Source organism: Mesocricetus auratus, unplaced genomic scaffold, assembly GCF_017639785.1.
Source record: "Mesocricetus auratus isolate SY011 unplaced genomic scaffold, BCM_Maur_2.0 Super-Scaffold_4256, whole genome shotgun sequence".
Taxonomy (NCBI): Eukaryota; Metazoa; Chordata; class Mammalia; order Rodentia; family Cricetidae; genus Mesocricetus; species Mesocricetus auratus.
In genome coordinates this window covers 19,170,517-19,185,748 of record NW_024429182.1, presented here as the reverse complement: position 1 = coordinate 19,185,748, position 15,232 = coordinate 19,170,517, and the positions used below count along the sequence as shown (strand labels likewise).

Here is a 15,232-nt window from a genome sequence, read left to right as displayed (position 1 = left end):
CTTTTTCCTTACTCTACGCGCCGCTCTGGCAGCCTCTCTCCACTCACGCGGCTTGCTCATCGGCCACATGGGACCGGGCACAATACAGGCTGGCCAGGCAGTGTACAGGTTCCCAACTCATCTTTGAAATGGGGGCAAAGCTGGGACAGCTAAGAGCCAGGACTCTGGATCCAAGGCAAAGTTGCCTGGAGAATCTAGAGAATCCATTTCGGGGCCTGAGAAAAGGGCGGAGACTCAGAAATCAACGAGATGACATACGTTAAATAAAACACACCCCGGGCTTTATGGGGCACAGGAAGCTCCCGGAGATTGCAATCGGTCCCGGGCTAGCAGGTGCCCGGTAAAGCTTGAGAGAACCTGCATGTTTTCTGAGTTTCCAACTGATCCCAAAGCTGCCAGCCCAGCATCATACCATGGGGAGCGAGGTGCAGGGAGGGCCCCTGGGTGCAGCTGGAGCCAGCCTGGCTGAAGGAGCTGCTGGGCAAGGGCGCATCTCTGGAGAGCAGATGGTCCATCTGCTGTGTAGGCAGAGGAGGCTGGAAGTGCAGCCTGCCCAGATCCTCTTCCTTCTCCCTAGTGTGGCAGCTGACACCTTGTGTCCTCTCTGGGAGGTTAGTGTCCCTGCAAAAGGCCCCTCTAGGTGCGGCACAGCCCACAAGCTGCAACGGAAGAGTCAGAAATCTGAGTCTGTAAAAGTGAAAGTTTTCTGCCTTACGAAACCCATATGAACAAAGACCAAAGAGAGGTGACAAACCCGGGAAGTCAACTGTAATGCATGTCTCAGACAAAGGGCTAATTTTCCTAATTTATAAAGAGGTGCTCCAAATCAATAAGAAAAAGACCAATAGTCAATAGGAAAAAAATGGGCAAAGGCTAGGAGAGGACGAGAGAGTCAAATATATAAAAATATTCTCAGCCTCACTCATTTAAGAAAAATGAAAATTAAAACTACACCTGGAAATCAATTCTTCCCTATCAGATTGGCAAATACTGAAAACAAAATTGATGAAACACTGTGTTGGTAAGCCTTGGCAAGCCTTTGCTCATTGCAGGAGTAGTGTGGTAGGCGCTGTACCCAAGGAAGGCAATCTGGCACTCTGAGCTACATGTGTACATTCTTGACACAGCCACTCTGTTTCTGTAAGTTTATCTTACCAGTATCCGTGCAATCATGGGAAATGGAGGATTGTACAAACGCTTATATTTTTGGTTGTGAGCCTAGGCTTTAACGGCGGAGCCATCTCTCCAGCCCGGATTGTACAAACTCATTCATTTGGTGACATTCTTTGTAAGGAGAAAGGAAGTGCCAGCTATCTCAGTGCTCCCCCATCGAGGAGTGATGCCGCTAACGACAAATCTATACACGGGAGTACTATTCAGCCATAAGACAATGTGAGGTCCTTCTGTTGCTGTGAGGTGACATCCAAAATGTATTGAGAATGCAAACAGCAGAACTGTGATCAGGGCCTACTAGAGGGGGAGGTCTATGAGCTGGGGTTTAAAGGAGATTTTAAACATAGGTTTAAAGCATAAGGGTTAAAATGGAGGCCTTCAGAAGAAAAACAAGACACACCCCAAAACATGGCTCTGAACTTTTCAAAGAGGGTCACAGAAAGTGAGGACCGGTGTGGGACCCTCCAGGGAGCTTCTCCAGGAACACAGACTGCAATAGTGCCCTGCACGCAAAAGGCCAGTGCTCATCACTGAGTGGGGGGAAAGAAAATAAGTGCTGGACTTATTACCACCTGCCAGCATGCTACCCCTCAGGGCCAGGGGGTGAAGCCGCCAAGGTGGCTTGGGGCGGGGGGGGGGCCTCTATGGGGAGGAATCTGCCCAAGAGCGGCAGGAGGTCCCGGGCTCCGTGGAGGGAGGTCCCAGGATGCCTCTTGTCCCCTCCTTGTCCTGTGGATGCTTCCCGCACCCTGGCTGGCCCTTTTCCAGTTGAGTTTAGCACACGTGGGTTTCCAGGCCATGGCCTTCTTGGGGGTGTAGCTAGTCCTCCTCTTCTCTTGTTCCCTCTGCAATTCTCAAGCCTAGAGCCAAGCCCAGTTGGGACCCCCGCCTGCCACAGTATCTATCACCCTGTGCTGCTGGGTTGTTTGGCAAATGCAGTGCAAACCAAGTTCTTTTCATCCTTTATGCCAGCTGTCCACTGAAGAGCCTGTATTTGATGCTAAGTGACAGGCGCCTCTTTGGGTTCTGGAGAACGACAATGAGTAAGACAAAGAGGGAGAGCTGGACAGAGCCAGCACACGACCCACTTCCAGACCAGGGTGAGAGGCAGGAAGACAAACAAGCCAGCTAGAGAATAGGGCATAATCTGAGATAAGATGCTGAGAGAGACCTTATGCGAAGAGGGAGCCCTGGGAAAATCAGCAGAAAAAGTGTTCCAGGTGGGAGGCATAGCAAGTCCGAACTCCAGGCAAAGCTGTGGTAAGTGGGAGGAAGGGGGAAAGGCTAGCCCAGCAATTTGGCTGCACCGGGAAGGGTGACAGGTGACCGGAAGGACCTTGAATGCGGTTTGTTGAGCCTCTGGGGGCAGGAGAGTTTGTAAGGTCCGTATGGTTCCTGTCCTACAGTTGAGTGAAGACAGAGGGGTCAAGATCTTGCCTAAGGAAAGTTTTCATGGACTGACTCCCAGAGGGCATTGCAGGGTCGCAGACGTTTCCAGGGACGGCAGTGCTAACATCCTAAAAGCTGGCTGAGGGGGAGACACTGTCAACACCCCAGAGGCCATGTGACTTCACTGGCTGCCTAAAGGTCCTAGAGAAGGTCTCAGAACCGCCGCAGGGGGCAGGGTGGCAATGGCTGCGTGCTGTCGGGGCTGGACACAAGGAAGTGCTGACATGGCACGTCCCTGCTCCGTGCCCAGCCCCTGCCGAATCAATGGATCGCTCAACTACAAAATTAACTCAAACCCACAGAAAGTCATCGGGAGGTGCACACTCGGGGCTGAGGGCGCTGGGCACTGCTGTCCTTGGCTCTGCCCCTCGAGGTGGCCCTGGGGCCTCTTTCCTGGAGCCAGGTCTTCTGGGCTTCAGTGTGGTCTGCCGCCCCCTGACATCTCTTGTAGCTTCCCTCTTCTTAGGTGGTGGCTCGCTCATCTTTTCTTCCCCAGACTTATTTATTCAGTTTCAATTAAGCTCCTGGGATAGTGAAGACCTGGCTGGGGCCGCCGGGAGTCACACGTTAATCAGCAAAGGGGCTTTCTCCCATGGGCCTTAGAGATTAGGGACTGGGAGAGGGCGCCACAGCTGAGAGAAGCTGTGGGCTGTACTGGAAAAGCATAGGCCTCCGGAGGGAGGACTCCTGTGTTCCACACACTGAGGCATCCTCAGTGCCTACAACAGTGCCGGCACGTAGTAGGTGGTCACTAGCAATTTGTCTGGGAAATGAGTACATCAATGGGGACGCTCGCTGTTTGGCTGAACACAGAATTGGCGTGACTCCCAGGGAGTGTCCATCGTCTTGGGCTGCAGTGCAGACGAGAGTTCAGTGTCACCGTCTGGTGATGGGGTCCTATCCTCCTCCCAGCCTGTTTGATTGTGGCAGCTCAGTGGGAGGCTACCACACCCCTCCCCAGGAAACTACAGAGCCTCTGCTCTGGGATTCACAGTGAGCACTGGAGGGCTCTGCCTCAGAGATGGCCCTAGGGTCTTCTCCAGGTGCTTTGGCTCTGGGGACACTGTCCCCTTCTCTGGCGTCCTGCCGGCGGGGTCCAACCAAGGACAGTCATCCCTGTTCTTGCTTCCCAGCGTTCCAGGGGACCTGTCCCTCCTGCGGGCATCCTAGACTCTGCTCTTTTCCTGACCTTGCCCCACATTAAAGAGTTGATCAGCCCATCAATTAATCGCGTCCTAATCCAATCTCGGCTTGGTGGAGAGAGGGCAGTAAATCCAGCTGGGTAATCATGCTCTGATATTTGTGTTGGGATAATTACCATCTCTCAGGCCTCACTCGGTGGCAAGATGAGATGAAAACCCATAAAACACCACTCGGGGCTGGGGCTCATTGTTTCTTGGCGGCACAAGACTGGCTACCAGCCAGCCCGCCCGCCCACCCCAGCCCCTGGCACAGGGCCCCAACCTCTTTACCTCTCATTCATACAACTGGCTGGATTCAAACTCCAGAGGCAGCCTGGGCTGAATGCTGGAGTGAGACAGGCAGCTGGGGAAAGCCTGTGTGTGTTGGTGTGGGGTGTTTTGGACAGGGACCCGAAGCCAGGCACTTTGTAGACTCCCAGACCTTGGGGAGCTCAGGACCCCTTGTTTGTGAAAATCTGAACCACAAATTAGAGCAAGAGTCTGCTGCTATCTGGAAGGGCCCTGTGCATACCCAACCTCGCCTCCAGGGGGTGCTGTGGTAGTGGCATGGGCTTACTAGTGAGTATGGTTTAGGTCTGAGAAAATGTGGGTCAGGGGTAGGGGTGATCTGCAGCCCCAAGAATACAGCCTCTAACTTCTGAGATGCTGCGTGTCCACTACAGCCAGGCTCCCTGGGGACAGAGGGTTGAGAAGACCTGTAGCATGTCTTGATGCCAAGGATAGGTTGGGGTGGGACCCTGGGTTTGAACCCAGGGACATGAAGGCTACCAGGTTTGGATGAGTGAACCAACTCCTTAGCACCCAGTTTCTTCAATGTAAAACTACTAATTCCTTTCCAAGTGGAGTGCTGTGAGCTGCCTGAGCTAAAGCTCTGAGGGTTGGGGGGTCAGGCTTGGTACACAGAGGTGTGCTTTATATTAGCCACCACTAGGCTGACAGGCATCGGTTTCTCTGTAGTCTCTGGGTCATCTGCACCCGGTAGCCCAGGAGCAGTCAGGAGCAGTCAGGAGCAGTCAGGAGCATCCCCAGATCGATGAACCAGAATGCACTGACGTAGACCCTCAGGTAACATGTACGCGCGTGGCAGTGTGGAAAGAGCTGCAGGAGGCTCTGAGAACTCAAGGTCAGCCTCCTCAGAGCCGCCTCCCCATCACTGCCCTGACACCCAGAGGCTCTGTCTGGCACATAGGAATCTGTGGGAGAAATCCTTGCACTAGTCTAAAGGCTGAGGAGGCAAATTCTAGGACTGCAAGGCATTTGAGAAAGGCCTAGGGCGTCATGGGAATGACCCAGGGACATCTGTTGACTTCAGAAGTGGCCTAGGGGAGTGGGCATGAGCTGGAGGACCACATAAAAGTGGAGGGATGGTAGAAGGGGAGGAGGGATGAAGAGGAGGAGGGGAGAGGGATGGAGGGAGGTGTCTCAGGCTGCAGGAGAAAGGGATGTCCAGTCTGAGGGAGAAGACTGTCTTTTTCATGCCCCTCTGTCCCTGTCCAGGGTCCCAAGGATGAAAACCCAAGCTGGATCACAGGAGATGAAGGGTCACCCTGGGGTTTCTGCCCAGCACGGGGAGATCCTGAGAAAGGGCTGTCAGAGGAGGGAAGAGGACTGACAACCTGACCCTCACCTGAGAAGGCGTTATTGGTGTTGAGAAAGTAGATCTCCTCACGGCCATCCCCATCGATGTCACAGGCTGTGACCCCAATGGCGTTCCCCTGCCGGTCCCTCAGCGCGTAGTAGGGTGAGCTGCGCTCATCCACTGCAATGTTCACTAGCTGCTTCTGGGCTCGATTGTACTTCAAAACCAGGTTGGGGCCATTGTACCTGGAGAAGGAACAGGGAGAGGGTTTGAGGGTGAGCAGTGGTCCACTCAGCTAACTGGAGCAGGGCAATGGGCTCAAAGCCCACTGTACCTCAGAGAGAAACCGAGGCTAGAGAAAAATGGCCTTGTAGAACACAACTCAAGGAGCAGGTTGGTTGAGGGGATAACCCCTGAACTAAGGGCCTGACCGAAGAAAAGATCTCCCTGGCATTTACTTTGTCCATTTCAATGTAAAAGGCGACTTCCCACCGATGGCCTCAGGAACTTAAACAACGCCATCTAAGAAAAAAAAACCAGGTGAGACTGGCATGGGCGGCCATGGTGCTTGTCACTTCACAGAGGAGAAATAGATGAGGACTGCCGGAAAAGTTAGAGCCCTGAGAGCCTGGGTGCACTTCCTGAGGGCAAGTGGTATCAGGTTTGCCTGACCAGGGAGGGCGCTTGAGCACAGGCATCCTCCTGCTCTCCCAGGAGGCCCAGTCCCCGCAGAAGCCTGTGTCACTGAGACCCTGTCCCCGCAGAAGCCTGTGTCACTGAGACCCTGTCCCCGCAGAAGCCTGTGTCACTGAGACCCTGTCCCCGCAGAAGCCTGTGTCACGGAGACCCTGTCCCCGCAGAAGCCTGTGTCACTGAGTCGAGACAACTGTCTGCTAGTAGGAAACACCCGCTCTACAGCACCTGGGATGAGAGACTACCAGTGCGCCTGGGGATCGATTACCAGGCAAACCTGCCCCATCTCCTTTCTAGGGAATTGGGACAAAAGTCGAAACTACCTGTCTCCTCTGAACCCAGGTGGCCTCCTTGCCACACCAAAGCCCCAGACCTGTGTCTGTTTTAGGGACTTTGTCCTTGCTGTACCCTCCTGTGGGAAGCTGGTCTAGCAGCCACCCGATGGCTCCCTCCCCCACTGCCATTGGGACCTGCTTTTATCTGTGCTTCAGCCCTCTTTCTGTTTCTCGGCTGTCCCCATCTAGTCCCATGGCTCTGCCACACTGTCTTCTTGTTCCTCTTTCCCTGCTCTCTCTGCTTCCCCTGGAATGCTGGCTCCACCAGCATAGAGCCTTTCCTCCACGTTGCGCTCAAGGACCTCGAACAGCAGCTGGCACACAGTAGGTGCTCAGTAAATATTTATTGAGTGAAGTCTCTGAGCTCACGCTCAAGTCCTGTGGGCTCAAGTGGCCCATAGTCAGTGTCTTCCCACCAACTTTCCAACTGGAGAAATTGAGGGTACCCAAGATGTTCCCAGGCAGCAGGCCTCCTGCCCCCAGCAGAGTTCCCTGTCAGGATCTCCAGAGAAACCCACATACCGCGTTCACCGGGGCCTGCAGGCTGACCCGTGTTTGCAGCTGAGTGCCCTCACCATGAGCAAGTGCTGTGCTGGCTTAGATGACCCAGGGAGGACAGACAGATCACCTAGGGAGAAATCTCTTAGTACTGAAACAGATCCAACCTGGCCTTCTCCTTTGTCACCAGAAGCCAGCGAAGTCTAGGGATGCTGGTGGCTGGCCAAGAGCCTTCTGGACCCACAGAGTGAAAGGGGAGACGGAGCTCATGGGGGCTGAGTCAGCATCCGGTGATGGGAGGGTGCGCCTTGGACACCTTGATGAAGTGTGTCTGAGAGCTGAGCATCAAGGGCGCAGTGCTACCTTTAAAGGCATGGCAGGGTAGCAGAGACAGAAAGAATACTTGGGTTCCAGCATCGTCAGCAGCTGGCTGCAACCCCCAGCGATGTGACTTTGAGTGTTAAATTCTAGTCCTGAAAGTCCCAGGCCCTCCGCATGCTCTTCTGTCACACCGTGCCTGCCTTAGCAGACCATGGTGCTCATCGGGTGTCGGCCTCGCTAAGAGCACTGTCGTTCATTGTCTTGCTCGAGCCCCCACAACCCCGATTGAAAAAGGTGGGGCACCTTTCTGAAAAAGAAACTAAGGATCAGAGAGGCCAAGTGGGGTCCAAGGCCACACAGTCTGTAAGTAGCCGCTGGGCTTCTCTCTTCGGGGCAGGAATTCTATGCCCTTTCCCTGCTGCCTATGATGCCACCGCTCGTCCTGTGAGTGTTTATTTCTCTGGTCGCTTCCCCCAAAGTGGTGGCTCTGAGGAATGTACATGAACTCTGCATAAGTGGTGGAGGTGACAAGAACCATGCATTGCAACAGGACTTTACATAGTTTGCAAAGTGATTTCTGCTCTGTGATCTCTGCTTCATAGAGGTCCTAGCTCTGCTGTAGTTAGGGTGGTGGCTTGGTCTCTAGACTCCGCTGTTCTCTTCTGTTGGATGCAAGTGGACCAAATGAAGAAATCCTGAGTGTGACCCTGGGGGCGTGTGTGTAGACCTGCCCTCTCTCATTAAACCAGAGCACTTCTATGTATAAGGTTTCTATCTTACACTTCGCCTTGCCGAATACGGTGAGTAAGTGATCCCCAAGCTGGATCCCCAGGGGTCTGACTAAGCTTACAAGATGGGCAAAACCTGTGTCCTTCTCCCAGTATGTGTTAGGGGAGTCTGCACATAATGTCCAGCACTGATACCCTCTTTACCCGATGCCTGTTGGGTATCCCAGATGTTTGCCATGCCCTGGAACCACTCAGCAGGAGGGGAGGGAATGTGGCCTCCCACATTGTCCTGCATCTCGGTGGCTGGTGTGGGCACAAGCTCCCTGACCCTATGAAGTGGCCCTGGCACATCTCTTTTGGGAGGTCATGGTGTGCTAGTCTCAGGGTGCTGCCTGTGGGGATGTGGGGAGAAGTCGATGGGCTGGGTCAGTCTTGATTGGTCACACAGTCGGCACACAAGGACCTCCCCAACCTGCATGGGCATGGGCAGAGGTCTGGGAGTCTGGTCACACCTCCCCAGGGATTACAGACATGAAAGACGTGAAGTCTGTTCTGAGGTGAGGCTCTGAACACTGTCAGGGCAAGGCTGGGTTGGGGCAGTGCTCCCAGTGGCCGCCTTTCTCACCATCAGGCTACCCTGGGCTGGCCCTACACCACCGACAGCTGTTGTTCCCAGCCCCCCACCACTGAGAAATCACCCACCGTTCAGCTTGCTTCCTCACTTGCCCCTGAAGATGCTCTGCCCTTTCCAGCTGCGCCCGAGTCTTTGTTCAGCTGTGGCCACTTGTTCCGTGGGGAATGTTCTCCCCATCCCTCCCGGCCCCTTCCTGTGAGGAGTCTGCCCCACCTGCCAGACTAGATGTGACCTTCTCTCTTCCAGATACCCTGCAGTGTCTCGCCTTGGCTGGCTCTTGAGAGGGCAGAGGTGTCTGTTGCCCGCCCCTCCCCTCATTAAGTGTGTACTGCTGGAGTCCAGACGGCCTAGAGCAAGCTGCAGCAGAGGGTGCTCCCAAACACAGCACAGGGATAAGGGTTAGGGGAGAGCAGGTGGAGGGGTGGGGTCGGGATGGAAGGAGAGCAGGTAGAGGTGAGGAGTGAGAGATGAAGAGTGAAGGAATGAGAGATGGGGGCGTGAGGGTGAACGTGACGGTGCGTGTGGGTATAAGGGTGGTGAGTGGGGTAAGGAGTGGAGATGAAGGGTCAGGATGGGACAGGGTGGGGTAAGAGGAGGGAAGAGTGTGGAGAGAGGATATGTTTAAGTGAGAGTGTGTTTGTGGGTTAGGGTGTGAAGGTGTGCGTATATGGGGGTGCGGGTATGAGAGTATGTGCAGAGATGAGGGGGTGAGAGGAACGAACATATCGGGCTTTCCGGGGCAGACTTCAGAGCACAGTCTTCATTTGCAAATTCTGTGCCAAGCACTTTTAAGTCCCACGTCATCTTCATGATAACCCAGGCTGATGGTCCTATTAGCAACCCCATTTTATTGATGTGAACGCTAGAGCACAGCAGCGATGTGACTCAGCCACAGTCCTGTGGTGTCAGTCTCCACCCTGAGGAGCCTGGGCAAAACGTGGAGGTCCCGTGCTTCCTTTCTCTGACACTTGATGCAGAGAACCGGGTATCTGTAGAAGTCCAAGGGGTTTTGAAGCACAGTTAAATGGGGCCAGGAAAGGCAGCAATGGTGTCTAACATCAGCGGGTGTGCCAGCCATGCTTGGACCAACAGAGCCCTGGGGGTGCACCCTGACCTTGAGCTTGTCACTCAGTTCCTCTGAGTTTTCAGCCCCCTCATCTGTAGCTCAGTGCTGCTCACACCTCAAAGGACAGCCTTGAGGAGTGTCAGAGTGTGTGTGACAACACTTGGTAAACTGTGAACTGTTACACAATTGTAAGCTCACATCACTTAAAAAAATCACAACAAACACGAGGCGGGCCTTTCACTTCCGAGTGATCAAGTAGCTGGTTTCCAAACACGCTACTATTTCTCATTCCCAGACATCCCTCCTTTGGCTGTTCTGCCTCTGTAGGTAGATTTCTTTATGGATTCCCCCGTATAGTCACATTTCTCAAAAGAGCTGTCTTTAGAAGTGGTCTCTACTTTCCCATCATGTACTTCATCTTCCCATCCAACCTTGGTCCATAAAGCTGCTCTAGTCACGGGTAGCTCCCATGTGGCCAGAGGGAGGGAGGCCCTGTCTGTTCTCACCACCTGTGGCCTCTTGATGAGGGTTGTACTGTGGTCACCACCTCCTCACCCTGCAATTGCCCTCCACTCCCCAAAGGTCAGCCCCTCAATGTCTTATCTTCTCTCTCCAGCTTCCTCTCCTTCCCCCCACCGCTGGATACCTCTCCCTATTCCTACCCTCTGATTGCTGGAGTCTCCAGGCCTGGCCTTCTGTTCTCGTCTCCTCTTTCTCCTTTTTCTAGCTGATCATATCAATTCCCATGACTGACAACCCCTGAATTCACATCTCCAGTTCAGGCTCAGACTCATCTATTCGACTGCCTACCCGACACGCGCCCAAGATGGAACATGCCCAAAATGGAACTATTGATTGTTCCTTGTCTCCCTCCCCCAAATGGGCACTCAGGCACTAAAACCAGAGACCTGGCACTCGCCTCAGAACTCCCCCTTCGTCGTGCCATCTCAGCCATCAGCCTGTCTCGTTTCTCAGCGTCATTCTTTCTCAGCTTTATTCTTTCCTCCCAACAGGCCACCATCATCCCTGGGGTGTCTGTTTCCTCACTTTCCCCTGATCTGACCTCCTCCTACCTTGTCGGAAGCATCTTTTAAATATGTCAGATCGTGCTGGCTACCTACCTGAAACTTGGGTAGTTGCTATGGTTTGGGTTTGAAATGTCCCTCACAGGCTCATGTGATCACACACTTGGTCCCCAGCAGGTGGCGCTGTTTTGGGCGGCTGTGGTACTTTTGGAACTGCAGGCATTGCTTTTGGAGGTGGGAGTGGGCCTTTTAGGATTAATCCAGGATCTCCTTCTGGTCTTGTTTTCTGCTTCCTGTTCCACTAAAATGTGTGCACGCCTTAGCTATTCTCTTCTTCACCATAAAGTTACTCCACTGTGCTGTCTGTGCCATGACGGGCTTTATTTTATAATACCATTGGCCAAACGAAAGTTTCTTCCCTTAAATTGCTTCTGTCAGGTATTTTGTCAGTGACGAGGAAAGCAACTAAGGCAGCTTTCGCTGTGCCCGGGGCCTGGCCCTCTGATGCGTGCTTTGCTGCTGACTCTCTCCACCTAGTACACTCTCATTTTACCTCCTCCTGCTGGTAGCCAGCTCCTCTCCTCTCCTAGGTCTCATCTTAAAAGGCAACTCCTCAGAGAGATCTCCCCTTCTCTGCCTCCCAATCCTGCATCTTTCTTCCTGTAGTCACCTGCTAGTCTTCCTGTAGTCACTTCCTGTAGTCACCTGCTCTTATCTGTTGCCTGTTTCTCCCAATGCACCACGAGAGTCAAGAGGACAGGACGTGCCTATTGCTTCATTTCTATCACCCAGTGTACACCAAGTGTTCAACACGGATTTTCAGAGTGGACGGAGAGAAGGGTTAGGGAAGGAATCAGATTATCTCCTATGGCTGAACAAACGCACACTGTGCACAGACTCCTGGCCTGTCTTTGATCCTCCAATTTTGGTAATTCCCCACGCATGTGTACAAACAGCAATGTCAGAGAAGATGTGAACAGTTGATATCCTGGGTAGAGTTAAGAAAGAATAACCAAGTGTTACTGATGGAGACAGAAGATCTACTTTTTTTGTTGTTGCTGGTAATTGTGACCCATGTGAGGGGAAAAATCACTTAGAAAATCACATACAGGAATAAAAGGATGCATGCAACCCCTAAGTACTTACTCTGTGCCAGAGACTAGGCTAAGTAATTTACATGTCACATCTCTTTTTATATAATAGGAAGATTTTTAGATTTGAAAGATATGTAACATATATATTTTGAGAATTAAGAACAGAAAATTTAGAAAAGTAAATAGTAAAAAAAAATCTACCTGATGTTAGTCAAGAGAGAAGCAGGGGCCCTGGTACGATGGCTCACACCTTTAATTGCAGTACTTGGGAGGCAGAGGCAGGAGAATGTTTGTGAGTTTGAGATCAGTCTCATCTACAGAGTGAGCTTCAGGAAAGCTAGGGCTACATAGAGAGACCTTGTCTGGACAAAACAAACAAACAAACAAACAAAAAATACAGGGGGAGAGGGAGGGCAAGAAGGGTAGGATGTATGTATACAGAGAGGTTGCACACTGGAGACAGACCACACAAAGAGACCTGAGAGTCAGTGAGCCTGTAAACAGAAACTCACATAAACACAGATGAAGGGATGGGACTCAGACAAACAGAAATGCATGGGAAGGGGGAATTTGTCAACCTGTAGCTAGAGAGATGCAAAGTGCAATGATTAATTAGGCTTGACTGTCTACTTAATTGGATTAAGAGTCGCCATGAAAATAACCCTCTGGGCCTGCCTGGGAAGTTTCTAGACTGGGTTAAAAGAGATGAGAAGACCCACCCTAACTGTGGGTGGCGCCATTTGTGGCGAGGTTCTGCGCTGAATAAAAAGATGCAAATGAGTGGAGCACCAGCGTTCACTTCTCTTCCTTCCTGACTTTGAAGCAGACGCCTGAAGCTCCTAGTACCATGACTTCTCCACTGCGGTGGGCTGAGCTCAAACTGTGAACCAAATAACTATCCCTTAAGGTTCTTGGCCAGGTACTTTGTCAAAGCAATGGTTGTGACTGACTTTTTTATTCATTTTATTTTATGTGTCTGTTTCCTTTGCATGTATGTGTATGCACCATACATGTGCATGCCTGGTGCTCCAGGAGGTTAGAAGAAGGGGTCAGATCCTGTGGGACAGAAGTGACAAATGGTTGTGGGCGATGGGTGCTGAACCTGGGCCCTCTGTAACAGCAGTAGGTTCTCTTGAGCACTGAGCCATCTCTCCAGCCTCTGCAAGCAATGATAGAGCTAATTAATACAGCATGCCACCAGGAGGCCGTGACATTGCCACAGGGAAACAGTCCCATCTGGTGGCTACTTTAGACACTTCCTGGAAACATGTTTTAAAGATGTGCCGCATTTTCATGACTATGGGCATAAAAGGGTTTCACTCTTGGTCACATGAATATCCTCGGTTATAGGTTAAAAGAAGGGAGTTCCTGTTAAAAGTCATTATCTAACCACTAGAAAAAAATAATAAATTGAAAGACAAACCTACCTTTTTGGTCTAAAGCAGTAATCAGAAAACTATGGCTTAAGAACAATGTGTGGCCACCTGCCTGCTTTTGTAAAGAAAGTTTTATTGGAACACAAGCAAGCAAATTCATATACCATGTATAGATGCTTTTGGCAAAAGACAGGGACTGCATGACCTAAAAGCTGAAAATACCATTTGACTCTTTGCAGAAAATACACCTGTCAATCCTGGTCAAAACTGTTAACTGTATATACTATCACATATATGGTATCTCATATATATGGCATTTATATATTCTGATTTTTTTCAAAAATGTATTGGCTTAAAGATGGTTTATAATTCATCTTAATATAATAATTATATATCTTGAATCTAGGATGACTTTGTGATTTGCCTGGGTAGTCAAAACATGGTAAAAGTAATGATGGGCCAGTTCTGGTCTTAGCCTTTCAGAGGCCTGTTGGCTTCCATCTGTCTCTGGGGAAAGCTAGTTACCGTGTAAAGAAATCTGATGTTCATGATATATACAAACATATGATATATATATATGACATGTATATAAGATATCATATATATCACATATTACCATTATCATAACGAAACAAAAATTTAGGTAAGGTTTAACAAAAATTAATTTGGGATTCAGCATTTGGATTTACACTGACAACGGGAAAGTGAGGTCAATGTTGAGATGTTGGGTCTCAGGGTGAAGACTGCAGCATGAGAACTTTGGTTGAATGACATTGCAAAGAGTAACTCGCAAGGAGAGCTGCTGTGTACAGACGACCTCTTTGGGACTAGTGGACATTTCTAAGACCAACAGTGGGCGAGTACATGAGAAGGACACGTGTTAAAAGGAAGGTGGCAGGTGATCTTGCAGGCGGCCATGATTATTTCCTGCCTCCTTAGCATGCACACATCAAGAATGGAAGCCTGTTCTTCATCCTTTTTCTGTTTTGATTTTTCGTGTTTTGAGGCAGGGTTTCTCTGTGACTTTGGAGACTGCTCTGGAGCTAGGTCTTGCAGACCAGACTGATCTCGAACTCATAGAGATCCGCCTACCTCTGCCTCCCCAGTGCTGAGATTAAAGGAGTGCACCACCACCACCCGGCTTCATCATCTTGAGTGTGGGATGGCTTTGTGATTCGTCTGGATGGGCAAAATGTGGTAAAAGTGATGCTTGACTAGTTCTGGTCTTAGCCTTCCAGAGGCCCATTGGCTTCCATCTGTCTTTGGGGAAAGCTGATTACCAGGTAAGCAAAATCCGATGGTCATAAAACTCACAAGTCAGTCAGCCCTAAGGGTGGGCAGTGAACCTCCAGAGAGGTAAGGGAAGACTTCTCAGGCCTTCAGCCCAATCTGTTGATGTTGGAAACTGCAGAGTGAGGATACTCTGGCTTTGTGTAGAACAGGAAAAACTGCCCCAGCAGGTTCTAGACCGAATTCCTGACACATAGGATGGGAGAAATTATAAATCATCTTTAAGCCACTAAGTTTTTGGAAGGAAATCAGATAACGATGAGCTATCATCTCAGACCGAAGGGAAAGAAAAATGTATCCCTGGAAAGAAGGAAAAAGAATTACCCATAAATCAGTGGAGTTCGCTAGGTGAGCCATTTGGATTCCCAACCAGTGTGTCTGTCCAGTGGAAGTCTGGATACAGCTGGCTGGGAGCCGGGCTCAGAATGTCTGTCTAGAGGCTGCAGAGGAAAGGTAACAAGGGATACAGGAGCAAGGCACGCATTGCATGCCTACAATCCCATTATTTGGGAAGTTGAGGCAGGAGGAACATCTGCTGGAGGTCAGCTAGGATTACTCCGTCTGGAAAAACAAAGATAAACCAACCAACAAACAAATAAATAAAACCAAGAACAACCCTTGCCTCCCACAGGGATTCCAGACACTACTCATTTTTGAGTCATGTTCCCTTCCTAGCTTCTTACGGCGTGGGTGTAAAATATCTCCCACAAGCTCATGTGTTTGAAACCCCGGTCCTCAGTTGATGGCACTGTTTTGGGAGGCTGTGGTA

General features: G+C 50.9%; 1 protein-coding gene across 4 annotated transcripts in view; it reads right to left on the bottom strand.

Annotated features, from left to right (window-relative positions):
* Nucleotides 1-15,232, bottom strand: part of Crtac1 (cartilage acidic protein 1) — a 139,419-nt gene that overhangs the window by 44,364 nt on the left and 79,823 nt on the right. For all 4 annotated transcript variants that reach the window (XM_021236121.2, XM_013115054.3, XM_040744302.1 and 1 more), the window contains exon 3: nucleotides 5,452-5,648. In XM_021236121.2, the coding sequence (XP_021091780.2) occupies nucleotides 5,452-5,648 (197 nt within the window). The remainder of the gene's footprint in view (nucleotides 1-5,451; nucleotides 5,649-15,232) is intronic.